This window comes from Lipophrys pholis (assembly GCF_963383615.2).
Source record: "Lipophrys pholis genome assembly, chromosome: 4".
NCBI lineage: Eukaryota > Metazoa > Chordata > Actinopteri > Blenniiformes > Blenniidae > Lipophrys > Lipophrys pholis.
Genome location: NC_137637.1, coordinates 32,789,607 through 32,816,261, shown reverse-complemented (window position 1 = coordinate 32,816,261; position 26,655 = coordinate 32,789,607). Strand labels below are relative to the sequence as shown.

Here is a 26,655-nt window from a genome sequence, read left to right as displayed (position 1 = left end):
CATTTTCCTCCAGGCGCCAGTAGATGGCGCTCATGTTGTGCAGACAAATACCCAGAGGCGTCATAGACATATTGAGAAGCATGTGTAGCCTGAGATCAACTGTGGAGGACACACTATTTTTTCCGCCCTTGTCCTGTTCGGCAGCTTGGGCCAACAATATGATGTGATTGAGAGCCTTCGGAGTTCATTATTTTAAATTGGAATCGTTGGAGTTTATTTGGGCAAACGAGTTGGAACTGTCCATCATGTGTCCTGCAGAGAACTTTTATTCCGTGCCTGGACTCTCCTCTGTCATGCGGTGTCCTCTCAGTAAACAGATGGAAACTCTGCTGTCGCTCTGCGCTTTGTTCGTTGGACCTGTCATCTCTGCAGGTGAGAAAATCAAACGCACAAGGCCGCATGGTGCGTGAAGATGTTTTCTGCACATTTTCATATTTAGAGACATTAAAAGAAACAGGCGGAGGGATATAAAGAGGAAGTTAGTTACTGGTTCTTAGTAAGTAAGTACAGTTTATTTATATATCATCTTTCACTGAACAAGATCACAAATTGCTTAACAGCATTATTACCTTAAAGAAAACCTGTAAAAATATACGCACAGTATATGTAGTAAAAACTGGTTAAACAAAAAAAGGGGAAGTAACCCACCGAGCAGAAGGTGGTCCCAAAACACGTCTAAAGGACGCCATCTCGATACACCCAGAAGACGTCCTCAGAGGAGCCAGAGTGAAAGTTATTTTTATACGTCTTTCTTGGACATTGTCTGGATGTCTTTTCTGGACATCACATGGACGTCAATATTTGACATCCAGACGACGTCCTAACAGTTGACCGTGCTGATAAAACATTTACTCATGTACGTAGTTGTATTCCCGCGATGAAAGGTTATAAAGGTGGTGAGTTTTAGGCCGTAAGGTGAACCCTGTTATCGTTTCATCTCGCTCCGACGTCTGCGAACTACACAATCTTTAGCTCATAAAAAAGAACGACTTCTGTTAAGTATACAACCAAAAGTTCGTCGCAAAAAAACCTGCCGATTATTTACGGCGAGGCATTTCATGTCGAACTAGATTCTTCAGAGCGTAATAAGATTGTGGTGGCACGGCTCGTCACGTGATCGTGCTAGACCAATCGCGTAGCTCCATTATGACAACAGCCCGGAACATGGCGACGTCGATAGCTTTATTCAACATCACTCACATAGAGGAATTCTATTATTTTATTTTATGTATCATCCTTGTTGTACCTATTGCTGACTTATTTTTATTTATTTATTCTTCCTACTACTACAGTAGTGTTATTATTTTGTTATTTTCAAGCTGTATTCGATATATTGCTGTATTGTTGTGCTGTCCCTTTGTACTTGATGTGCTGTTGCACAGGAACGTATACCTTGTTCGTTTTGTAAAATTTATTCAATAAAAAAAAACCAAATATATATATATAGAGAGAGAGAGAGGAATTCTACCAAAAGTCTTCTAAAGCGGGTCAAATGGATACTAAACAGTGCTTTATACATAACCGCCTCCAAGAAGAACAATGAGGCAAATAGACAATAAGGTGAAATTTTAATGTTCATGTCGTTTTGATCAATAAAGGGCAATAATTGTAGATCAATGACAAGGACCATTCATTTATTAATTCCTTCATTTATTCACTCATAACTAAATACAAAAATGATTAAGCATAAAATAATCTGCATGGAAAACATATATACATATTTACAATATATATAACAGCATACGAAAATGAATGCTAATGTTACCAATGTAATCAATGCAATAGCCTACAATTCTCAGACAATTGCCAACATGCTAGTCCTCACTGTCAGTGTCAGGACAGTTGTCATCTTCCCTCTCCTCGATTTCTTTTGTATTTGAGCAGTGGCAACACCTGCATAAGTCTGTGCAACAGAGTCCTGCAGAGACACATGAACATCTGCCCGTCTCACAGGCACTCTCTTTGCAACTGCAATGTATCACATGCAAAACACTGTCAGGGGCTGGATTTCTTGTCATCCATGTGACTTGTAGGTTTCCATTTTCCAGATGCCAACCATGTCCAGCGGGTGATGGAGCACCTATCTTTTGCTTGACACAAGACCTCAGGTCTGACCTGGATCTAAGTCTTTTTGTCGGATTTGTAGGGCTCGGAGTCGTTCTGCTCGATGTCGATGGGGTGGCCTCGCTTCTTAAGGAGCTTTCCGTGTCATCTCCTCTCTCTCTCTCACGCGCGAGACGGTTTTCCACTTTTGCAATCGCATTCTTGTCAATAAACCTTCGATAACAAGTAGGGTGGAAGGCAGCGTCCTCGGGAATGTTTTCAAAATCCAAATCAAGGCAATGTTTGTAGCTTTCAGCTACGTCTCGGCACTCACCCCTCAACTCGAGCCACCGTCGTAGGCTGTTCCTGTAAGTATCCCAGCGTGCGATTGTGAAATCCTGACCTTTTTCATGTTTCACTGATGCTATGTGCATATAGCACCGTTTATGTCCCGAAGAATTTGCTGTTTTACCACTTTCTGGTAAGTTTTCCTCTTCTTCCGTACTACTCGACGAAACGCCGGACGCTGCCATCTTGGCTTGTGTTGATCAAATTCGGCTCTCCTATTGGTCTAGAACAATCACGTGTCAACCGTGGCACCTCTCGCGGACTAAAATGTTATTACGCCGTGAAGACACTAGTTCTGTATAAAATGCCTCGCCGTAAATAATCGGCAGGATTTTTTGCGACGAACTTTTAGATGTAAGCTTAACATAACTCCTTCTTTTTATGAACCAAAGATTGTGTAGTTCGCAGACGTCGGAACGGAATTCAATTTCTGAAAGACTTTTCGTGGTTCACCTTACGGCCTATTTCTCCATGGAAACTTAAAAAGTTCAATGTCTTGTGACCAAAACAATTAATGGTCTTAACTCAGACATTAGACGTGTGTGAAGAAACGGGGACATGTTTGTTTACCTGGAACAAAATAAATAAATAAAATTTAAAAATCGTAACTTACTGAACAAAAAAAATACACAACATTTTTCCATTTTCACTGAGAAAAAAAAGCAAAAACAATAAAAAAAGAAAGTTAAAAAACTGAGAAAAATTCCAAATTCCTACAAATTTGGAGCCGCAACACAAACTGTATACTTTCAATCCCACGTGATGAAAGTAAAATGACGGAACAGTGTGTGTGTGTGTGTGTGTGTGTGTGTGTGTGTGTGTGTGTGTGTGTGTGTGTGTGTGTGTGTGTGTGTGTGTGTGTGTGTGTGTGTGTGTGTGTGTGTGTGTGTGTGTGTGTGTGTGTGTGTGTCAAGATTACACCACCTAATATCATGTCAATTGACTGTATAGGCTGCCCACCTATCCAGTTGGAATTATAACGTTATTTCCATTTAATCACTGTCTCTTATCAGGTCTGTTCGTATCGCGCAGCTTCGGTAAACAAAGGCGAGCGAATCTAAGCTCAAGCTGACGCCACACAGGTTCTCCCTCCCGAGCACTTTTTGTTTCTGCTAACGTGTTCTCTGTGGAGAATTACAATTACAATCAAAGTTGAAAGAACCTCCATAACACACTATACTGGAAATGCAGTTCCTTTGTCCTGTTCTGTACAGGTGAGTTCGTTTTGGGTTCAGCCTCCATCTCCAGTAGGTTTTTGCTGGACTGGTGCCGCTTCAGCTTGAAAGGTTTTTCACTACATTCAGCTCCATTTGTGTTAATTGCTTCTATGAAGCTAAATTCCATGTGAAAATATCTAAATAATAAAGAAATATTTTTTTTTGGGGGGGGGGGGGGGGGGGGGGGGCTTTAGAACATGAATCTGACTCGGTCCATGATTCCGGGAAGTCTCAATATCACAGCATGAACCTGTTGGCCACGATTTGTTTTGTTATAATTAACAATCCAACAAAATAAAATCAAGAGCAAAATGGCACATCAGGAAAAGCAGATCTTGTATTGTCCACATAAATCAGTGTTAAACCAGATTATAATGGCCTTCTTCTGAACAAACCTGCAGTGCTGCTGGCTGCTCTGAAGCACTGTAGTCTGGGGCTGCTACATTATGGAAACAAGTCACTATTATTCTGGTTAATGTCTTTTTTTTTTTTTTTCATTTTAAGAAAGAAAGTTAAAGGTTTGTGTTTATGAATGTTTAGTCCCTGTAGGATCATCTGGTCCAGGTTGGAGAAGTGTAGTGGTTTCAGATCTGGTCTAATGTGGTCCTACGTATGAAAAAATATCTTGTGATATGTCAGGTCCAACCTCTGAACATTTATTAATTCTGCAAGGAAGAACACAGACACAAGTTAAGATTGGTTTTTACTCGCGAGGAGAACGGACAGAGAGTGTTAGGGTTCCTCTTATCTGATTTCAAGGCACTTCCCATCTGCAGACCACATTCCTCCTTACCATAAAAGATCACAGTGGAGAAATACAAGTCGTAATAGATGAGAAAGAATGTTGGTACAATGAATGTGATAACCTTTCGTAAGATTATTCCAACAGATATCTAATATAATATCTCTCCTTTAGCAATTTCACAAATAGAATGACGGTTATACTAATTCAATATTGGTTGTTTGGCAAAGTTGATGTGTTAAATATATAAATGTGTTTCCATGAATACATGGCACAGAAAACGGAAAGCCAAAAGACAAACAGTCACACCGCGTGTCGCCCAGTGACTCCTGCTCGTAAAACCCCCAGTTATGTTTGCCCTTGTGTGCGAGTCGACATTAAACAGTTCCCAGTCACTGCTGATTGTGTGGGCCGTGAATGTAATAAAAAAATTTGCATACCTCTGGATGCTTTTCATCTTTCATCGTTTGTAAGCGTCTCCGTCCGTTTGTCTTCTGATGACTGAAAAACAAGAAGAAAAATTCAGCAGATACAAACTACAAATCACAACGTACAGAGTATGAGAGCCGTAGCGAACTATGGAGGACAGTTAAACTTTTATTTACTCTGCTTTGTCTTCCAGGATTGGATCAGATCGAGGTATGTGTACCAGAAGGAAGTGACGCCATCTTGAATTGCTCCCCATCCCATAAAACGGACCTCCGTTCAAAGATGTTTGACTGGAAGAAAGATGGCAAGATGGAGGTTTTCTTCTACAGCAATGAGAATCATTACAGTAACGGCCTTTCAGGTCAGGATCCACAGTTCAAGGGTCGCGTTTCACTTTTTGAAGATCAACTGGAGCACGGCAACGCCTCCATTCACATCAATAACACACGACTCAGCGACAGCGGAAACTACAGCTGCATCTTTCCACGATCAAACTCTCAGGAAGAAATATTCTTCGTCCAGCTTGTTGTTCGTAAGTCTTTTACATTTATACCTGGAAAAAGATTTCAGGTCATCTGCACTGGCTCCTCGTGTTTATTCCTCCCGTCGTCATCAGGAACGGCTTTTCCTAAAAAACCAGAAACAAAACACCAAAGTGAAAAGTATCTTTGCCGTAGAAATGCTTCTTGGTCGTTGATTTAGTTTGAAAGCTTGTTGATTTCCCTTTTTAACCATCTAAGGAATCTGTACTCGCATGATTTTTAGTGGCCACATGTAAATACCTTCTCCTGAATCTTTTTGGGGTCATTTGCTGGATTGGACGCGTCACATTGGAATTGTTGGATCTTGGTACCTTGATGAAGTATTTATTGGACAAACGTGAATCTCTGTGGAACAAACAGCACTTCCTCCTCATATTGTGTCTCTACAGTTTCCACCAGCTCTGTTTCAGAAATGCGACTTGGTTGTTTTCGGTCTGTTTTCCTCTTTGGGCGTCGCCCAGCAGCTTATTTCTTTTTCTGCGGCTGCTGTTTTACCCCAAGTGGGGCTGGAGTAATGTGAAGTGTTTCTGCTCCTTTGTTTGAGTACTGTCCTACTAGTAGCTGTGTTTCAACCAGTTTATGTTGCGGAGGGGCAAAGAGCAGGTTTTCACAATGTGAAGGTTACAGTCCAAGAAAGGAAAAGGGATTGTTGTTTAGCTGGAGTCATCATCACGTCATCCTCCAGTGAGGAAGCAACCCAGTCCCATAGCAGTTCTAAAATGACCAAATTATCTAAAAAACGGTGGAAAGAAAAGGTTGAAACCTCTAGAAACAGGTCTGAAAACAACTGAAGATGTAATAGAATGTTTGCCATCCTAAATTGGAACTCCACAGATGCAACATAGGATGCAACTTATGTTCATATATCAAAAGTATATGTGAAACTTTAGAAGCTGTGTTCACCTCATTTTAAAGCTTAAACCTATTTTGCGGCTCAAGTTAAAATTGATTTGGTGGAAAGAGACAAAAAAATTGCTATTTTGGTAAAAAAGATTGCAGATCTCTGTCTTAGGCTATTTACGAGTCGTCTCAAATCTTCCTTCACAATTCAGATTTTTAATCGGGTTAAATCACAAGCTGGTATTTTTTCCCGGGCCCAGGGTGGGGATCACCTTTCCATTAACCCAGACTGCTGTTGCGAGATTCTTTGTCTCTTTAAAAAAGCCACAGCATGACAGGAAATTGATGTGGCATGTGTCTGTGTACTGCTGGGAAGTGCAGCTTGTGACATCACTTCAAACCGTCACCGAGTCGCGTCTAAAAAAACAAACAAAAAAAAAAACGGGAAACCTAGTCAGACGTTTGTACTAGGTCACACAGGAAGTTTGGGTTCAATTGGAGTTGCAATGTTTTTTGTTTTGTTTTTACAAGACAAGACCTTCATGCAATGGCCAGGAAAGACGTTCATTTTGGCTTCCCTGAGGACGTCTTCTGGAAGTATAGAGAGAACGTGTTGTTGACGTGTTTAGGACCAGTTCTGCTCAGAGTGGCGCTATATTATGCCTATAAGTGCTGGACAATATATAGCAGCTCAAAGAAGACCTTTTGTAAACCATGTACGTATGCTCTTCTGCTGCATGTGAATCAGAGAAAAAGTCAACTGGTGCACTAAATACTGCAGATGGGATGACAGTAGTTCAGTGCGCGGCGTTTGGAGTTCACGTCTAAACAACACACCAGCAGCAGCTTTGAATACAACGGTAAATTTTCATTTATTTACGACGAGTGTCAAAATCCCAAAACATTTAAGACATGTCATCCCGGGCCTCAGTGAAGCTGCAAACAGTTGTACCAAAAGTTTTAGTTTCTCCCTTGAGGCACTTTCAGTTGCAGTGCAGAACCTGTGAAGATCAAACAACTTCATCTTTAAATAGCGGATAAACTTTTCTAACACTCAAACATACGGAAGAGTTTTAGGGCCGCCACTGAAGAAGAAAAAATTTTCGGAGGCTAAAAAAAAAAAAAGAAACCTTCGTGGCCCCAGAAAAAGTCGAACTTCAAAGTCGAGATTTTTTTTTTTCATGGTGGAAAAAAAAGTCCGTCCATCCACATGCCAGCGCGTGTGACTGTTTTCCTCAAAATGCATCGTAGGCGGTTTAATGAGGTGATGAAAAGATGCTTCAGGACAGAATCTAGCTCATAAACACGGTGCAGTTATCATCAGTATCAGGACCAGAAGAGACAAAGCAGCCTGCTGCCTGGTTCCGTCGCGGAAGTTCGTCGAGTACGAAGGACAGAGACACGGGTCCCGGGCTGCTTATTTAAATGTGTTCTTATCCTGTGTAAAATCACACGTCCGTAAGCAGTAAGCAACCCGATATAGTCAGAATTAAGTGATTTAATGTGAATTCACATCTACGGGCAGATGATGAGGGATGGATAGACGGTCTCTCCGTGAAAAAAAAAAAAAAATCTCGACTTTGACTTTCGACTTTTTCTGGGGCCACGAAGGTTTTTTTTTTTTTTTTGGCCTCCAAATTTTTTTTCTTCTTCAGTGGTTCTAAAACTCTTCCGTACAAACACCCTCTGCCCACTAAGCACTTCATAACAAAGTCGTATGTCATAAGTCAATGTGGAAGAACAGGAATGTGGAGATAATAGGAGAGAAAGACTCAGAGCTTTTCTGGGCATAAAGCCAGGAATTCCCCTGAAGCCTCACCAGCTCGACTCAGACTGTATTGAGATCCTCTACAGCGACAGGAAGACAGGACAGACAGCACTGAGGACAGAGGACTGAAAGGTCGGTTGTTTCTCTAATCTTTCTGAGCATGTTGTTAATGCTCAGTTCATCTGTGGCTAAAAAGTGTCCACTAACAGAAAACCTGTGGCACTTTTCCCATTCTTTTGAGTTTTTGTTTTTCCCGATTTTTCATTAGAAAAGAATATATTTACATTTGCATGTGTCAGGTAATCACTTGACAGGACCTTTTGTTTTTGTTTTTACCTCAGAGGAAAACAAATGGTAAGAATGTTGTTTCCTAATTTCCCTGGAGCGCCGACTGTTGCTTCCAATGAGACCAATGAAAGATGCACATCTAGTTTTTTTTGTACAACTTGGGTTCTACTGTTGAGAAGACGGGTTTAAAAAGCTGAATCTTTTTTCAATGACCCTTGTTTATACTCTATCGACTGTTGGAAGCTTTGTACTGTATCTTTATTTGATGACTGAATTGTCTGATTTGAGGCTTTTCTTTAACCATGATTCAGATCTTTTGTCCTCATTTTGAGATGAATTCAGTATCGTATGAATTTCTTTTTTTTGATTTCTCATATTTCAATTTCAATAATCTAGGACTAAGATAATGTATGATGCCCGGAATATTCAATAGAGGTTCCTTTCCTTCGTCGTACCTGCCCCGGACGCTCTATAAACAGGGCAAACGGGGAAAACAATGGTAATGTCTCATCATCCTGAATGGAAGTTGTAGTTTTGACCTACAGAGCCTGAATGATTTGTTTGTGTTTACCTTGGAGGCTCAATTTCCACAAAACGTCATCATTTCAACGATGCGAGTCCGGTTCTGCATTCCAGTCCCACTATCACTGGTTTTATTTTAGCCGCTTGTGTTTCTCCCAGTGTACGTGAAGTTCTTGTGTGTTCAATAGAACATATGAAGGAGCTGTGACAGTATTCCTTTTAGTCTACGGGCTGAATTTGATGTGAATGTGTGTGTGTGTACCTTGGACCCGGTCCAACACGTCTCCTTGTTGTTGTTGGACTCAAACCGGGTCCAAGATGGAGACTTCAGATATATATATATATATATATATATATCCTCTTTTCTCAATAGTGTGATTTTGTCCCATCTTCTTTAAGTTTTTCTTTCTCAACTGGTTGTGTTGCTGTTTTGTTAGAAGTCCAATTTCTATATAATAAAGTTATAATAAGTTGTCATGAATTTAAAATCATGAATCACAATTTAAAATTGTCCTTCACCTCACCTCTACATATTTTTTTCTTTTTCCTTAGAGCCCATCTTTAGAGACAGACCAGGAGAGAACAGAGGTGAGCGACGAAGTCACTGAGTTACATTTTTAAAGCAACTAATCTCAGGGGTGGCTGTGTTTTGGTTGGAAGAGCATTTGTCTCCTAAATGGAAGGAAACGGGTTAGATTCCCATCTCTGCCTTTCCACATGCCGAAGTGTCCTTGAGCAAGACACTAAACCTTAAATTGCTCCCAATGGATGGATTAGGCACCGTGCCTGGTGGCTTGGTGACTAATAATGTAAAGTGCTTTGAGGGCTGCTCAAGCAGTGAAAAAACACTATATAAGTGAAATCTATTTCACCAATCAGAGGGTCTGATTGTCTAAGATCTGTATGAGGTGGGCGTTTTTCAGGTTGTGACGCAGTGAGTGTCATCATGTAATGAGTTGGACACGTCAGAGGAGGAAATTATCAAACATTTAGGAGAATCACAGCAGAAAAATCTGAATTTGACAGAAAAGGAAAATCTTTTAAAAAGCCAGTATCAAGGCTTTGGGACAGTGGATCGTCGGTCAGCTTCTACGCTTCACTGTGTGGCTGTTTGTTCTGTCCACAGATGCTGTTTCAAAGATTCACACTGAGATTCTTGATTCCACCGACGCCGGGGTACCGCTGAAGTGTGAGGTTCACGATGCTTTCCCTGAACCGGAAGTCTGGTGGGAGGACAATGAAGGAAAGAAATGTCCAGCCTCAGAGACTCGGATCTCTAAAAGAGGAGGTCGATACGACATCACCATCACCGCCAATGTGACCAAAACTGCAAACAACCTCTTCTTCTGTGTGGTCAGACAGAAGAAGATCCACCATGAGAAAAGAGAGAAAACCTATGTGCCAGGTAAGATCCTTCATCCCTGAGAGGTTTCAGCTCAGTGGATGTGAAGCTCTCACTGTAGAATAATCCATAAACTTCATTAGGGATACACTGAGGGTCGCCACCTCACTGGCTGTTAAAGGTGTGTGAAGCGTCGACGCTGAGGCTGTGCGGAAGTGGTTTGTTGGCAACGCACTGCCTTCACATATCGTTTGCTTATAGAGTATGAATAAGTACTGGTATCAATACTCTATATTAGCAAGTAGTTAAAGATTAGTGCTCGTCCTCATTCTCTAAAGAAGTGGTACCGGTGCATTCCTACATTTCATTTGTGTGTAAAATATTTTGTCGTGCTGCTTTGGTATGAAACTACAATGAATAAGCAGGAAGTGATGTACCTCTGGCTCCCTGCAGGGGGCAGCACTGAGCACACATTTATTTTTTCAGAATGTGCACAGCACAAAACAAAACTATTGGCTTAACCAACTGAAAAATATTGAAATGATAAAGTCTTAAACGTGACAAAAACTCTGGCGTGTGTTTCTTCAATAATTAAAGATATCTTGATAATATAAAGAAAATCCAGGAAAAAAAAAAACACATTTACCTTATTTTACTGAGTCATTGGTTTTTTTTAATATATGGTTGAATGGACCAGGGACCTTATGAAGCAAACAACAGAAAGAGCAACACACTCGCTGATGTTTGTGTGACGGACTCTGATGGTGGAACTGAAACAGTCGACAGGCAGCGAGCCACCAAACTTCTGTTGAGTCCATATTTTTACTATGTGAGAGTGAAGAAACATCCCTGATGTGTTTGACTATTATGAGCTGATGTTCTTCCTTGTATTGACAGTCTCCGGTGTTCTGTGTCTGATGATCGGTTATTTGTGATGTGCTTCAGAGAAGATGTTCCTGGTGTGTAAAGATCACACCTGGCCAGTGATTGAAGCAGGACTGGTTGGAGGACTGATTGTCGGTCTTGTAACTCTTGCAGTGATGTGGATCAAAAAAAGACGTGAGCCAGGTAAGTTTGACTCTCTGCAGTCCACAGACAACATACCACATAGCAGCGAAACTCAGCACAGCCGCGCTCAATCTCAGTTTCGACTTGTGTTTAATATGCAAACACTGAACTGGTTTTTAAACTTTGTTGATTGACTAATTAAAGCCGCATGTCAGACAAGCAGTTCAGGCCATTGGTTTTCTAGAATCTTGTTGCGCTGTTCCAGGAAGATACAGACAATCACAACTATGTGTGTGCTGTCTCAACTGCTCCCTTTAATCTCTTCTTGTTTCCACGTGTGCAGATCGTCAGAGTCCTCCTGCTTACACGAAGGCTCCTATTGAACAAACGCTGGAAGGTCAACTGGCAGCCAATGAAGGTACTGAACTGAATAGAGGAGGCTCTTCAGGTTAAAACTCAAACCATAACGCGCTAATAAAAGTTCAGTTTGTGGTGAGGCTGAATTCAGACAAATACAGAAGGATTTGTAGGATTTGACTTCAGGGAAACATCGAACCAATAAAAAAGGGTTCAAAAAGGGAGGATGCAGGGGCCTTAAAACTGAGCTGCAGCTGTGGCTTCTTAAACACAGATACATGTTGCTTTTGTACAGTCATGAATTAAGTTTGTTTATTGGGTTATGCTGCTTTAAACGACATTTGTTGTCAAGTTATTTGACTTTGAAATGATAATAAAATAATAAAAATGGTTTTATTACGCCCGCCAAATAAAATCATTGTAATAAACGACGTAATAAAATCAGCTATTTTTGTATGTCTGTTAGCAAGATTACGTCAAAACTACTGCATGGATTTTGTTGAAGTTTTTAACGTGGATACATATCAGGCCATAAGATTCCATTCAATTTTGCAGGGGATCCGGGAACTTTTCCCAGGTCAACATTTGGCGGATGTCAGAAATCTCTGATTGTTCTTGATCTTCATGATTTTAGCTGATAAGCTTGGTACAAGTATTACAATATGCGAGTCTCAGCTCAGAATTATCCAGTGGCGTACCTGAATCAGGTATGTTAAACCAGAGCGGCCATCTTTCGTATAATGTTAAATGATATCTCAGGTTCTCGCCAGGTTTAGTTCATTTCTTTTATTCTTTGATATCACAAAGGGACATCAACATGTCTCTGTTCTATTGAGTTGTAATGTTTTATTAAGTTTATTTATAATATGGTGGAATTATTCATCTCTGTATTATTTATATAGGTTTGGATGTATTGAGATTCACCTGTAATGTACAGAGGAATGGATGTTCAAGGCAAAATGTTTTGCTGAGAATTATATGAACCAATAAAGAAAATTGGAAAAAAGGAATGTTCACCATCTTGAAATGTAATCGAAATGTCATAAATGTAGTTTTTGTTTGTTTGAAAACTACTGTATATCTGAAACTCTAAAGGCTTTGTAGAAATTTGACATCCATTTGACATTTCTTTGCTTTTTTTTTTTTAATCACATATTATTATATATTTTTGTAACAAATTGATGATTAAATAAATCATTTTAAATGACAAAGACTTGATCTAATGTGTATTTTTACATTAGTAATTTTACGTGTCACACATAATTTGGTCATGAATGAATTAAAGTAACAAAACGGGTTTGAACAAAATAACTCAGCCACTTTTCACAACTTCAGGTTTTCAGGCAACTTTCAACTGGTAAAACACCAATACACATGTTTCAGGAAGGAAAATGAGATTTCCTGGCGATGGCTTCTTTCAATATTGATTTCACTCAAAATACAATTTGAAGGGTTTATTTTACATTTTGATCCCAGCACGTATGTCTACAGAGCGGAATTCCACACAAATGAATGAATACCCCTATTTATAATCTGAAACTTAGTGTGTACTTATGTGAGTGTGTACACTAATGAGTGTTTGTACTTATCTGATTGTGTATACTTGTTGAGTGTGTGTACTTCTCTGTTTGTGCCTTTGAATCTGAGTGTGTTTATGAAGCTTTAATTTCCTAAAGATCCATTTCACTTAATGCAGATAAAACCATTTAGTGTCGGACTTTAGTAAAGTGGAGTGATTCAGATTTGTCCTCTTCCTCTTCAGGGTTGGAACTCCTCCAACTGACAATCTGGACTAGATTACCTCCAATCTTCCGCGACAGTAGATGGAAAGGTCTTTAACGGAACCTTCCTCTTTCCCATGTTATACTGTGTTTATACTTTTATAAAGAAAGATTAATTTTTTTCCCCTCATAACGATGAAGAAGCAGAACACTTAAATAGTGGACGATGGAGCAGAAGCTGTTTAAAAAACAATCAAAATCTAATATTCACACTACGGTTTGCTAATTATTTCCTAAGTATCACGTGCCTCTTGAAGACATTCTGATGTCACTGATATGAAACTTACTGTTTGCAGCTCTGTAATATCATCCGGCCGTATTATGTTCTTCAAAGACGAGGGCAGGAAACACCTGGACAGGTTATCAGTCGCAGTGCAAACACACAGCGACAGACTCACAGTGACAGACTCACACAGCGACAGACACACACAGCGACAGACTCACATAGTGACAGACACACAGTGACAGACACACACAGTGACAGACACACACAGCGACAGACTCACATAGTGACAGACACACAGCGACAGACACACACAGCGACAGACTCACATAGCGACAGACACACAGCGACAGACTCACACAGCGACAGACTCACATAGTGACAGACACACAGTGACAGACACACACAGCGACAGACTCACATAGCGACAGACACACAGCGACAGACTCACAGCGACAGACTCACACAGCGACAGACTCACATAGTGACAGACACACAGTGACAGACACACACAGCGACAGACTCACATAGCGACAGACACACAGCGACAGACTCACAGAGACAGACTCACAGCGACAGACTCACACAGCGACAGACACACACAGTGACAGACACACAGCGACAGACTCACAGCGACAGACTCACACAGCGACAGACTCACATAGTGACAGACACACAGTGACAGACACACACAGCGACAGACTCACATAGCGACAGACACACAGCGACAGACTCACAGAGACAGACTCACAGCGACAGACTCACACAGCGACAGACACACACAGCGACAGACTCACACAGCGACAGACACACACAGCGACAGACACACACAGCGACAGACTCATAGTGACAGACACACAGCGACAGACACACAGCGACAGACTCACACAGCGACAGACTCACACAGTGACAGACACACACAGCGACAGACACACACAGCGACAGACTCATAGTGACAGACTCACACAGTGACAGACACACACAGCGACAGACTCATAGTGACAGACTCACACAGCGACAGACTCACACAGCGACAGACTCATAGTGACAGACTCACAGCGACAGACACACACAGCGACAGACTCATAGTGACAGACTCACAGCGACAGACACACAGCGACAGACACACACAGCGACAGACTCATAGTGACAGACTCACAGCGACAGACACACACAGCGACAGACTCATAGTGACAGACTCACAGCGACAGACTCACACAGCGACAGACACACACAGTGACAGACTCACAGTGACAGACACTCACAGCGACAGACGCGTTCTCTCCTCGGTGCATTCAGGATCACCAACTAACTTCCGCATGTTTTCCGCAACTTCACAAGCGGCAGATCCACTTCTGGCACCGGCTGAGGATGACTCCTGTCTTCTGCCCCTTCCCTTCACAGCTCCAACTTCAGCTGCCCTACTTTAGCTCTTCCCCTTTTCAACGCCACCTCAGCCCTCATTCTCTCCTTCTCAAACCCAAGCTGTAACTTCCCTTTATAGGTGCAGGTACTCAAATGACAAAGTATCACTAAGAAACTGTGAACTGACCGGGCCTGCAGCTGCTGCAGCCGGAGCTCGCTGATAACGATGCCATTCCGTTCAACCGTTCCCCGTAATTCGGCAGCTTCTGATAAGCAGCGTTGGCTGATGAAAAATATCCGGAGTAAGTTATAAAGTCACTTCTCTTTCCTCTGTGAAAAAGTCATTATCTGATACCAATATTATTAACATGGGGCATTCTTATACAAAACACATGAATAATATATATTTCACAAAATAGTTTAGAACAAAATTAGAAACAACTTATGAGGTAAGCTTGTGCATTGCCGTGCGTTTTTATCACAAAAGAGACTGAAAACCCATCCGTCATCACTGCTGACGGTATTTAACAACATCCTGGGCCAGTAGTGAGGTACCCACTGGTACAGAGTATTTCGTCTGAATAGTGGCAAAACTCCAGTGCGACTAACTACACACGTTTCCTCCTCGAGCCCGACTTTCATTTTAAGAATAAAAATCAAAAACACTAGAAGCGCGGCACCCTACCATCCTCTATTGACCAGCCTACTGCTGAACCAGCCCAGATGAACTGACAACGTCGGCGTTTGTAAACTGAGTTAAAGTACTACGAAATCGTCTTTATTGGAACTCAGAGACCAAAGTATTTCTATGCTCAGTCTCCATTGTAAACACAGTGGCTACCAGGGCAGCACATCCAAAGAAAAAGAAAAGTCTATGGTGTTGGGTATTATTGCACCTGAAAAGGCTAAAGTCGGCACGATCAACCAAAAAACAAAAAACAAAAGAGGCAGACTAGACACATCACTGGCATAGTGCTTCCACCTACAGGATGTTTCCATTGAGAGTCTATATATTATTCTAGAGCCCCGCAGTTGACTTTAAAGGTGCTTTGCCCGAGAAGATGGTGACGTTCTCAAGTGAGCAGAAGGAGACTTCATCGTCCAGAACAGCGGACCCATGAAAATGTCTTCAGACAGACGTTCAGCAGTGCGTTCAGTGAGACCTGATCCCGAACACCCTCTTTTTGAAAATGGTTAGGGGACCTCCAGCAAAAGACATGAGCCTTCTGAAGAATGTGTTGTTAACAGGCACTGAAATATCACAGGACAATGAACTTGATAAACGTCTCGAACCATTCCTTTCCAAGGGTTTTGTGTCGCTAACGGGGGATCCGAAAGATCGGCATTCAGTTGTGATGTTAAGATATACAAGGGGCTTCCAGTCTATTATTCGAGGGGGAATCCTACCATTATCATTTACCTCATCATGTAACACAAATGCGATTGTCCGAAGGTGTTGGAATGGCTTTTGTTTCTGCTCCTTTGGACATTATCCACGTTCAGTCTTCCCCGGTTTGTAGGAGCTTTAAAGCAGCTGTATTTCCTGCCTTGCCCATAAAAGGTGTTGACTTCCTTCTTGCCGGGGGGACAAGGTTATTCCAGTCTCAGAGGTGTTGGAGACCCTTGGTTCAAATATTGGCTCTGACACTGCAGAGATGCTCCCAGACATTTTTCCTGCATGTGTGGTTACACAGTCAAAATATGTATTTAACTTGTCTTACTCTTCTTTGTCTCGTGCTGTTTAGAACTAATTCGGAGTTTATTTGTAAAATGTGGTTGTAAACATTCCGTTTAAACTTATTTGATCTCACTGTCAATTTACTCAAGAACAGTGATTGGTAGGTTTGTGGTGTGAGGTGAGGACTTACGGTGAAATTGGGGTACCCTGTACATTCTTTCTTTGACTAAATACACGAGGTTATTGGGTTGGTGCCAGCACAGTATTTACTTTAGATTGAAGCACTGTTTGTAGATAAACAGTCAGGCTTTTGTTTGTTTATGTAAGAGATTGTAAGGCCTGGTTTTATTGTACTTGGAAGTTTTGTTTGGCACAACCCCCAGTCGTATTCTAGATATCTAATCTATTTAGTTTTGTCACACCTGCTTTGACTCAATTCACTTTTTGATTGTCGTGTTTATGTTTCTTCACAAATCTACCAAAGTAGACGTCACAAAGCTATGTTTTTCATCTGGGGCCTAAACTATGACTCTGGATTTCCTTTAATCGAGGTAACTTTGGGGCTTAACCCTGGGTTTTCCACAGTGTGACGCTTGTTCACTTCTCACTGGGATAAATCACCCCGTTAACTGAGGCCCCGTTTACACATGAACGAATACCAATGTATCCGTTTACACGACACCAGTGTTCAGATGCACTGTATCCGTGAAGTTTCTATCCACGTTCCCTAGGTGAAAGTATTCTTTCACGGTCGCTATGCCCTCTTACTGCGCATGCGCATCGCCCGCCCCTCATCTACTTGTAAACAAACATGGTCCGTTTTCTAGTTTTATTGTCAATATCAGTAGTTTTATAGTTGACTCACCCTTAACAGCATCCGATGCGTCATCAGTCCATACGGATGTCGCGTTCTCTCCATTTTCTTCACGTTTATAGCGTATTGTTCTCTGCACAAATGTCTGTGTAGTTTCATTACAAAATCAAGCAACAGCGCCCTCCAGTGGCCCGGTATACTATCTACATCGTGGTCAGTGCTGCAACATAAACACACTCCTTTTTTTAATGGATTAGTGAAACGCTGTCGTGAAAACGGGGCCCTGAAGGTCTAACCTGCTCTGGACCAGGTTGTGTTTTGCATAAGAGGTAAAAGCTCGGTATCGCTGGGAAAATTACCTGCCCTTTCTCAGATGATCCTGATTGGTGCGCTGTTTTAATTCAACTTTATTCAAATAGCACCATGACAATTGTAGAGCGAAGAGGAGAGAGTTTTCAGAGCTGTCTTTGTGACATAATCAAATCCTCGTTACTGAGGCTTCAAAAGTTTGTGTTCTTGACTTGTTCCCAAGTCTGTTTAGCTCCCTCGAGGGTTGATCTGAAATAATGATGTTAATAATAATTTGGTCACACAGACAGAACTGCAGAAACATGAATTGATGAAACACACATCTACGCCTGTCGTCATGATGATGAATCAATATTCCAACACACAACGCACTCACACAGGGGAAACTCAGTCTCAATACAACATGATGGTAAATATAAGCCTAAAAGAAGAGCAGTGAGGAAGCTCTGCCTGACACGTTTCTGCTGTGATAAAGTGAATATGAGTGATCACAGAGCCGTGCCGGCCTGTTAATATATTGTCCAATGAATTAATATCATATAATCTCACAAAGTCACACATTAACAACTCAGCAGTTTTCTGGCTTTGGACGAGACAACAGTGTGGGTGTTAATTCTTCACATTTTCACAGAATAACTGCTCCTTTGTGGAAAAGTAAGTGGCTCTGCAATGTTTCTCCGTGTGTGTGATTGGTCAGATGCTGCAAACTCTGCCCCTTCCATGTGAACGTGCACCGTTCCTCACCCCGACTTGGGATCAGTTTGACTTGGATGTTGTTCAGCAGATGAAGAAAGGATGAGGTTGTAGTTGGTGTATTCCAAAAACAAAATTTGTTTTATTTGAAGCGTTCTTTTTACAAAAGTTCAGAAAAAACATGTACCTCCAGCCTCACAGCAAGCTGGCAGAGTCAGACTCAGACTGATTCTCAGTCTCTCAGTCATCTCTGACACACAATGGATGTCTCTTTAAATAAGCCCCGCCAAACAGCCAAAGGTCAAAGGGGTGTTTCATCCACTCTAAATTAACATCACTTCGATCCATCTATCTCAGTGGTGGCAAATTTCTTATATGGGGCTCTTTGTTATTAATTGATTTCAGCCATTGTTAACATCACTTAAATAGTGGACTCTTATAAGTACCTGGGTGTTCACCTGAACAATAAACTGGACTGGTCTGACAACACACAAGCTCTCTACAAGAAGGGCCAGAGCAGACTCCATCTGCTGCGGAGACTCAGGTCCTTTGGAGTGCAGGGAGCGCTCCTGAGGACCTTTTTTGACTCAGTGGTGGCATCAGCCATCTTCTATGGAGTGGTCTGCTGGAGCAGCAGCACTCCGGCTGCAGGCAGGAATAAACTGAACCAATTGGTGAGGAAGGCCAGCTCTGTCCTGGGCTGCCCCCTGGACCCTGTGGAGGTGGTGGGAGACAGGAGGATGTTGAAGTAGCGTTCATCCCTGATGGAGACCGTCTCCCACCCCCTACATGGTACCGTCACATCACTGGGCAGCTCCTTCAGTGACAGGCTTCTCCACCCGCGGTGTCTGAAGGAGAGATACCGCCGGTCCTTCCTCCCTGCTGCAGTCAGACTCTTCAACCAAGCCTGCTCCCAGTAGACCACTGCACACCACCACCGGACAATATCACTCCACTCAAACTGGGCAATAAGTGGTGCTATAACTATAATAATCTATAAGAACGTATTTACTGTGTAAAATACATCCACCCCCATATTCTGTACATGTCCACACTTATAGGCACCGTGTGCATATTGTTTCTATTATATTGTATTTTTATCTGCTTTTTTAGCTCCTGCTATGTGTGCTTCTTTCTCTGTACTAGCCTGCTGTACCACTGCAAATTTCTCCACATGCGAGATAAATAAAGGATATCTTATAATATCCAACAACCTGCCAGTGGTAAAGAAGTCAACGCTCAACAGGTAAACTCCAGACGGGTTAGTTTTACCCCACTGATGATGTGTTGTTTCAATAGTAATCTTGGACTCCAGAAAGACAAACTGAAGGTCGATGATTTGTTTAAAGGCACAGATAAGACTGCACGATTGAAATCCCTCGACACAGATGTCTGTTTTCCTCTGATAGATGACAAAATAAATTCAAAACATTCCCTTTCAAATATCTCTTCTAGACACATCACAGAACTCCAACCATCGGGAATGTCACATCATTTGTTCCGATCAGGATCCTCTGGAATCGGCTCCTCGTTTCACACAGCACCAGGTCCTCCAGCATATCTATCTTGTGTTGGAAAAACAAGAAAAGAGTGCATTCGTCGCACTCTGCTTCATCGGACTTAGCCCTGCTTACTACCTGCAGAGACGAAGAGAAAAACTCATTGCAAACCCATTGAGGAGCAACAATGATCTTTTCCAAACGACGTGAGAAAATCTCAGGCTGCATCTGATTGTCTGTATCTTCCTGGAACAGCGCGACAAGATTCTGGAAAACCAATTGCCTGAACTGCTTGTCTGACATGTGGCTTTAATTAGTCAATCAACAAAGTCTAAAAACCAGTTCAATGTTTGCATATTAAACACAAGTCGAAACTGAGATTGAGCGCGGCTGTGCTGAGTTTTGCTGCTATGTGGTATGTTGTCTGTGGACTGCAGAGAGTCAAACTTACCTGGCTCATGTCTTTTTTTGATCCACATCACTGCAGGAGTTACAAGACCGACAATCAGTCCTCCAATCGGGACTCCAATCAGTCCTCCAATCAGTCCTGCTTCAATCACTGGCCAGGTGTGATCTTTACACACCAGGAACATCTTCTCTGAAACACATCACAAATAACCGGTCATCAGACACAGAACACCGGAGACTGTCAATACAAGGAAGAACATCAGCTCATAATAAGGTAAATGTTTCTTTTTTCCCCCTGGATTTTCCTTTTATTCTCAAGATATCTTTAATTATTGAAAAAACACACGACAGAGTTATTATTACTGCTTATTCATTGTAGTTTCATACCAAAGCAGCACGACGAAATATTTTACACAAATGAAATGTAGGAATGCACCGGTACCACTTCTTTAGAGAATGAGGACGAGCACTAATCTTTAACTACTTGCTAAGATAGAGTATTGATACGAGTACTTATTCATACTCTATAAGCAAACGATATGTGAAGGCAGTGCGTTGCCAACAAACCACTTCCGCACAGCCTCAGCGTCGACGCTTCACACACCTTTAACAGCCAGTGAGGTGGCGAGCCTCAGTGTATCCCTAATGAAGTTTATGGATTATTCTACAGTGAGAGCTTCACCTCCACTGGGCTGAAACCTCTCAGGGATGAAGGATCTTACCTGGCACATAGATTTTCTCTCTTTTCTCATGGTGGATCTTCTTCTGTCTGACCACACAGAAGAAGAGGTTGTTTGCAGTTTTGGTCACATTGGCGGTGATGGTGATGTCGTATTGACCTCCTCTTTTGGAGATCCGAGTCTCTGAGGCTGGACATTTCTTTCCTTCATTGTCCTCCCACCAGACTTCCGGTTCAGGGAAAGCATCGTGAACCTCACACTTCAGCGGTACCCCGGCGTCGGTGGAATCAAGAATCTCAGTGTGAATCTTTGAAACAGCATCTGTGGACAGAACAAACAGCCACACAGTGAAGCGTAGAAGCTGACCGACGATCCACTGTCCCAAAGCCTTGATACTGGCTTTTTAAAAGATTTTCCTTTTCTGTCAAATTCAGATTTTTCTGCTGTGATTCTCCTAAATGTTTGATAATTTCCTCCTCTGACGTGTCCAACTCATTACATGATGCCACTCACTGCGTCATTCTTCTTCGCAACCTGAAAAACGCCCACCTCATACAGATCTTAGACAATCAGACCCTCTGACTCGTGACGTGATTATCTGCTTTAAAAATAATAACGTTGGCCCTCAAGATTTTACACCATCTGGCTTTACTTGTTTTGTACCAAGAAATTATCAAAATAAAATATCAGCGACAGAATATTCCAAGAGAAGTTGAGTTCAATCCCATTTGGACTTTTCATATGGAGACGGTAGGAGTGTCGCTTCATGATAACACAAGCATCAGAACACATGATCGGCCCTCCGGGGCGTGGCAGCACTGACGTCAAGCTTCATAACTCACTACGAGATAGAAATAACAGATTTCAGGTCATTAATATAAACACAGTACACACAGTGTACACGTGTACACACACACACACACACACACACAAAGGATGTAACTCAGTGACTTCATCGCTCACCTCTGTTCTCTGCTGATCGGTCTCTAAAGATGGGCTCTAAGGAAAATATGTAGAGGTGAGAAAGAGAGCATCCACCAGAAGAGCAACAACAACCATTTTGATTCGGGCTGGAACGCTTCGATATGACATGTACCTCACTACGGCACCATTTACTACATAAGAATTTACAGTCCTATGTCAACCTTAATCTAATAATCGATTACTAAAAAAAAAAGAAAACAGCCACACGGTGGTGCAGAGGTCAGCGCTCTCGCCTCACAGCCTTTCTGTGTGGCGTTTGCATGTTCTCCTCTTCCATAGTCTCAAAGCAAGACCCTCGGCCCCCACCAGCAAAGCAAAGTAAAGCAAAATAAGCTGCTACATCTCATTATATTAGGAAAAGAGTTGTGAACTCATTTACTTCATTCTGATGTTTCAAGTTCAGAAACATAAATTCATTCGTCGTTCGTCTGTTGGTATTTATACACGTAAACTTGTAAACATATGTAACATTAGAAAATTCTAAAAACAAACATAAAAAACACATTTAGTCAGTCCTGACCTGGGCCAAAAGTGTCACTGGACCAGAATTTCCCACATAATTTCACAAAAAAAAAAAATCATGGGGTAAAGTTGCCAAACAAATACTCAGGACCATTGAGGACCATTAAGGACCATTATGGACCATTGAGGACCTAATGAGGTCCAAATGAGAACGCCGTTTCATGTAAACGCATCGTTTTAGGTCGATCATTCGCACGGCGCGGCGTTTTAGGAGCCTGAAAAATGTTGGTTTTTTTCGTTTTAAAACAGGTTTCAGAGAGGAGGAATGTTAAAACGCCGCCTCGGCTCTGAGGTTGGTCATTTCCCAAAATAAACAGCTCACGCGTCACGTCATTACTGTAACATTATTACACACATGGAGGCCACAGGAAGAGGAGAGGAGAACCGAAATCAAGAAAGAAATGACAGAAAACAGCTGAGTCGACAAACTGCAGTACTTCTGAAGCTGCAGCGGTACGAAGATTTAACCAATCCAATGTAAACATCCAAGGGTCAGTAGAAGATATTTACATGTGGCCACTACAACTCATGTGGGTACAGATTCCTTACCATTTAAAAAGGGAAATCAACAAGCTTTTTCTTTGAGAATCGTTTAAAATGATTAAAAAGACTTACGAATAACAAGCTGGACGAAGAATATTTCTTCTTGAGAGTTTAATCGTGGAAAGATGCAGCTGTAGTTTCCGCTGTCGCTGAGTCGTGTGTTATTGATGTGAATGGAGGCGTTGCCGTGCTCCAGTTGATCTTCAAAAAGTGAAACGCGACCCTTGAACTGTGGATCCTGACCTGAAAGGCCGTTACTGTAATGATTCTCATTGCTGTAGAAGAAAACCTCCATCTGGCCATCTTTCTTCCAGTCAAACATCTTTGAACGGAGGTCCGTTTTATGGGATGGGGAGCAATTCAAGATGGCGTCACTTCCTTCTGGTACACATACCTCGATCTGATCCGATCCTGGAAGACAAGGTATTAATCGATGAAATAGTTCAAATATTAGTCTGGTTTTCTCCCAACTAAACACTGCTGTGTAAAGATTTTAGACTTGTGCCACAAAATGTCGATTAATCGTATAAAAACTGAATATTCATGGGGAAAATGAACCGGAGACCGTCAGACAAAGGCATAGAATCACTCCTCTGAAGCGATGCACGGCCACGTGGACTCAGGCCTTTTGATATCAACAAGAGAACGCCTGCCGCGAGCAGCGTTAGCCACACTCAGGCTCCTGTGCCATCATTTACCCAGAGACACTGTAATCCTGTCTGAGACGATGTCACAACGCATAGATCTGATTCTCTCCAACTATTGAAGGGTTAGGTTTACTACTGAGGGAGTAAAGCAATTCAACTTTATAGAAGTAAAGTTGAATTGAATTGAATTTCACCATAACAAACAACTTTTACAGCAACTCTCTGGAAAAGCTCCTGCGAAATCAGGGATTTTAACCTGCAACAATCACAAAGAAGGCCGGTGAAATCCTGGTGGACTGTTCAGTCCAGTGAGCAGCTCTGGTAGGATGACGGGCCGTTTGTTTTAAGCCTGTTAAAAGATATGCCCGGGAAAAAAAGAATGTGTCTAGCTGCTACAAGTGTCATCCTTCAGGATCCATAGGCCTGTTGTGTATCGCCCTACAAATATATGATACTGTCAATTTCCACCGCGGCCATTTCAACCAGGAAAAAGGGTTTCCTGGCTTGGTGGAATGTTTACTTTACAAATTAAAGACACTCACATGGGATTTAAGATCTCAGATATTCTCCACGATTATTACAAATTACCATTGGTCCCTAGGTAATATAATCCCGTACGAATAGGGCTTTAGGTGTAGATGTGGTTCTGCAGCGTTTCCCACATCAAACACATCTGCTGCTGCTCTCAGCTGCATCATTCAGCGTGTTTGACAACAGATAACATGAAAAACCAACACATACAGTAAAGTACAAACCACAACACTTTCCAGAATGAATGCATCTATTGTATATCTCCAAGCACGTTAGACCAACACCATGAAATAAGTGCGTTATCGAGTTATACATTAAATAAATGTATGCTGTTCACGACAGCTCTCATACTGGAGATTTGTAGTTTGAATCTGTCGAGTTACTGAGAAACGTGGAGGGAATCACAGAGAAGAGATGAGAGTTAAAGTCTAAAACGTCCTGAAAGTTTTGTTTTCGCCTGTTTAAATGGTGCCTGAGCGTTTTTCTAAAAGCTCCACCACGGGGGCAGTTTTCATAAAAGTCTAATGTAGCCTGGCACTGCTGACCAACATCAGACCCCCATCTGGCCCGGTGTTCCATATTAACAGGTGACCATTTTAACTGGTGACCGAGCTCCTTTAGCGTCAGTTGTTACTGCTAGCAACCATAGACATACACACTAGACGCCTCACGACTGGCTGGAACATAGGTCAGTGCGTCCGCCATCTTGTGAGTGGCATCTGTCAGGACTTCAGCAACGATACCGCATCACTGTTCTGCTTTTGGTTGTACAAACAGACAAAATAAGGACAATGGACTGTGTGGGATTACCTTCCACAGGTAGGAAAAACACATTTTGTGGTGTTGTCGTTGTGTTTAGCTCATATAACATTAACTTGGGACATAGATGAGCTGGAGCCGTGGGAAATGCTCTCTATTCCTTGGCCTAAGCTCGCCCTCGGTCACCAGTTTTGATTGATTGATTGAAATGTTTATTTCGAATAAGGTACAAAACAATGAGAGAAAAAAAAAAGAAGAAAATTAACAACAAAGTTTTCCTCTCAGTAAATAAATAAATGAATAACAGTAATAATAATATAAAATAAATCAAGAAAAACATCGTCAGATGAGTATTCGAAAAGGAGTGAGAAGAAGTAAAAACTTATTTACTCTCACCCCTTGTCACAAGTAAATAATATAATTACTTCCTTCCATCTCACACACACACACACACACACACACACACACACACACACACACACACACACACACACACACACACACACACACACACACACACACACACACACACACACACACACACACACACACACACACACACACACACACACACACACACGTGTCCAGTACATAGAATATATATACATACATAGAAACCTTATACATATCATTAATATACAAAATAAAAAGTTTGGGACCCAATACTGACCCCTGGGGGACGACACAAACAATCTCCAGACATGATGAGGAATGGTGACCTGTTAATATGCAACACCGGGCGTCACCTCCTCGTCTAACGGGGGTTTTCTCACCTGAAGCAGGAGGCACGAGCTCGGCGCACAAGAAGCACAAAAGCAGCAGCGTTTCCATCCATTTCCCGAGAAGACCCCGCATGGCCTTAAAACTCCGCATGACGCCTGGTTGATATACACATACAACAGTTTCGGCCCCAGCGGTGTAATGAGGTCTATGCCTACTATTAATTTAGACTCACTTTTTATGGGTCCTCCACCGTTTTTACTGCAGGAATCCCTCCACCGTCCGCGCTCCGCAGCACAGCCGTCGGTTCTTTCCAACAACCGGGGGTGGAACTCCTTCAGCTCGTCATCGGTCACGTGCTAATTAACCCTAGACTGAATCTAAAATAAAGAAATATTTCATTAATTGTTCATCCAAGTAAATTCAGTCAGTAACAATTAACCTTTAATCAGAAATATGTTTTCATGAAGCGTATTCACACGTTAGATAGATAGATAGATAGATAGATAGATAGATAGATAGATAGATAGATAGATAGATAGATAGATAGATAGATAGATAGATAGATAGATAGATAGATAGATAGATAGTTTATTCATCACCAATTGGGGGAATGCAGATGTCCAGCATCATCCAGTGTGTGCTATACAAACTAAACACTCTCACATCAGCACAGCACTTAAAAAGAAAAAGAAAAATTAAATGAATGACACACATCCTTTATTTATGACCTTCTGCCGTTCCTTTCGCTTTACGTCTTCCTCTGTGGAAGCGACAGTTTAAAAGACTCAACTATGACCATGAATAAGCTGTTTTCCTTCAGTAACCCTCAGATTTGATTACAAATTCAATAGTTCAAGTGGAGAGACAGACAGACAAACAAACAAACAACAACACGTCGTTCCTCTCACTGTGACGGAGCTGCTTATTACATCACATTTTAAACATTCTGCTTTATATTAATCAATGAACACTAAAACCTTGTAAGCCTGAGTGTTACTGTAATATTCAATTAATATATATATAATACTGTGTTGTCGTGTGATCAGGACC

The 26,655-nt window shown here is 41.7% G+C and overlaps 2 protein-coding genes across 3 annotated transcripts; one reads left to right on the top strand and one right to left on the bottom strand.

The window, feature by feature from the left end:
* Positions 1-62: 62 nt before the first annotated feature.
* LOC308108125 (butyrophilin subfamily 3 member A2-like) lies at positions 63-12,652 on the top strand. 2 transcript variants are annotated; one of them, XM_080460863.1, is made up of 7 exons: positions 63-372; positions 4,973-5,311; positions 9,292-9,327; positions 9,866-10,144; positions 11,027-11,149; positions 11,433-11,507; positions 12,002-12,446. In XM_080460863.1, the coding sequence occupies exons 1-7, from the start codon at positions 246-248 to the stop codon at positions 12,082-12,084; spliced, it is 1,062 nt and encodes a 353-aa protein (XP_080316989.1). In that variant the 5' UTR covers positions 63-245; the 3' UTR covers positions 12,085-12,446. The 2 variants fall into 2 exon arrangements, with proteins under 2 accessions (XP_080316989.1, XP_080316990.1); XM_080460864.1 differs by lacking the exon at positions 9,292-9,327 and having other exon boundaries at positions 81-372; positions 12,002-12,652.
* Positions 12,653-18,424: 5,772 nt separating this feature from the next.
* LOC308109100 (butyrophilin subfamily 3 member A2-like) lies at positions 18,425-25,924 on the bottom strand. The gene is made up of 7 exons (XM_080462471.1): positions 25,838-25,924; positions 25,656-25,760; positions 23,018-23,356; positions 21,860-21,895; positions 20,939-21,217; positions 20,260-20,406; positions 18,425-19,946 (listed from the first exon to the last, which is right to left on the bottom strand). The coding sequence occupies exons 2-7, from the start codon at positions 25,753-25,755 to the stop codon at positions 19,930-19,932; spliced, it is 918 nt and encodes a 305-aa protein (XP_080318597.1). The 5' UTR covers positions 25,756-25,760; positions 25,838-25,924; the 3' UTR covers positions 18,425-19,929.
* Between the last annotated feature and the right edge of the window lie 731 nt (positions 25,925-26,655).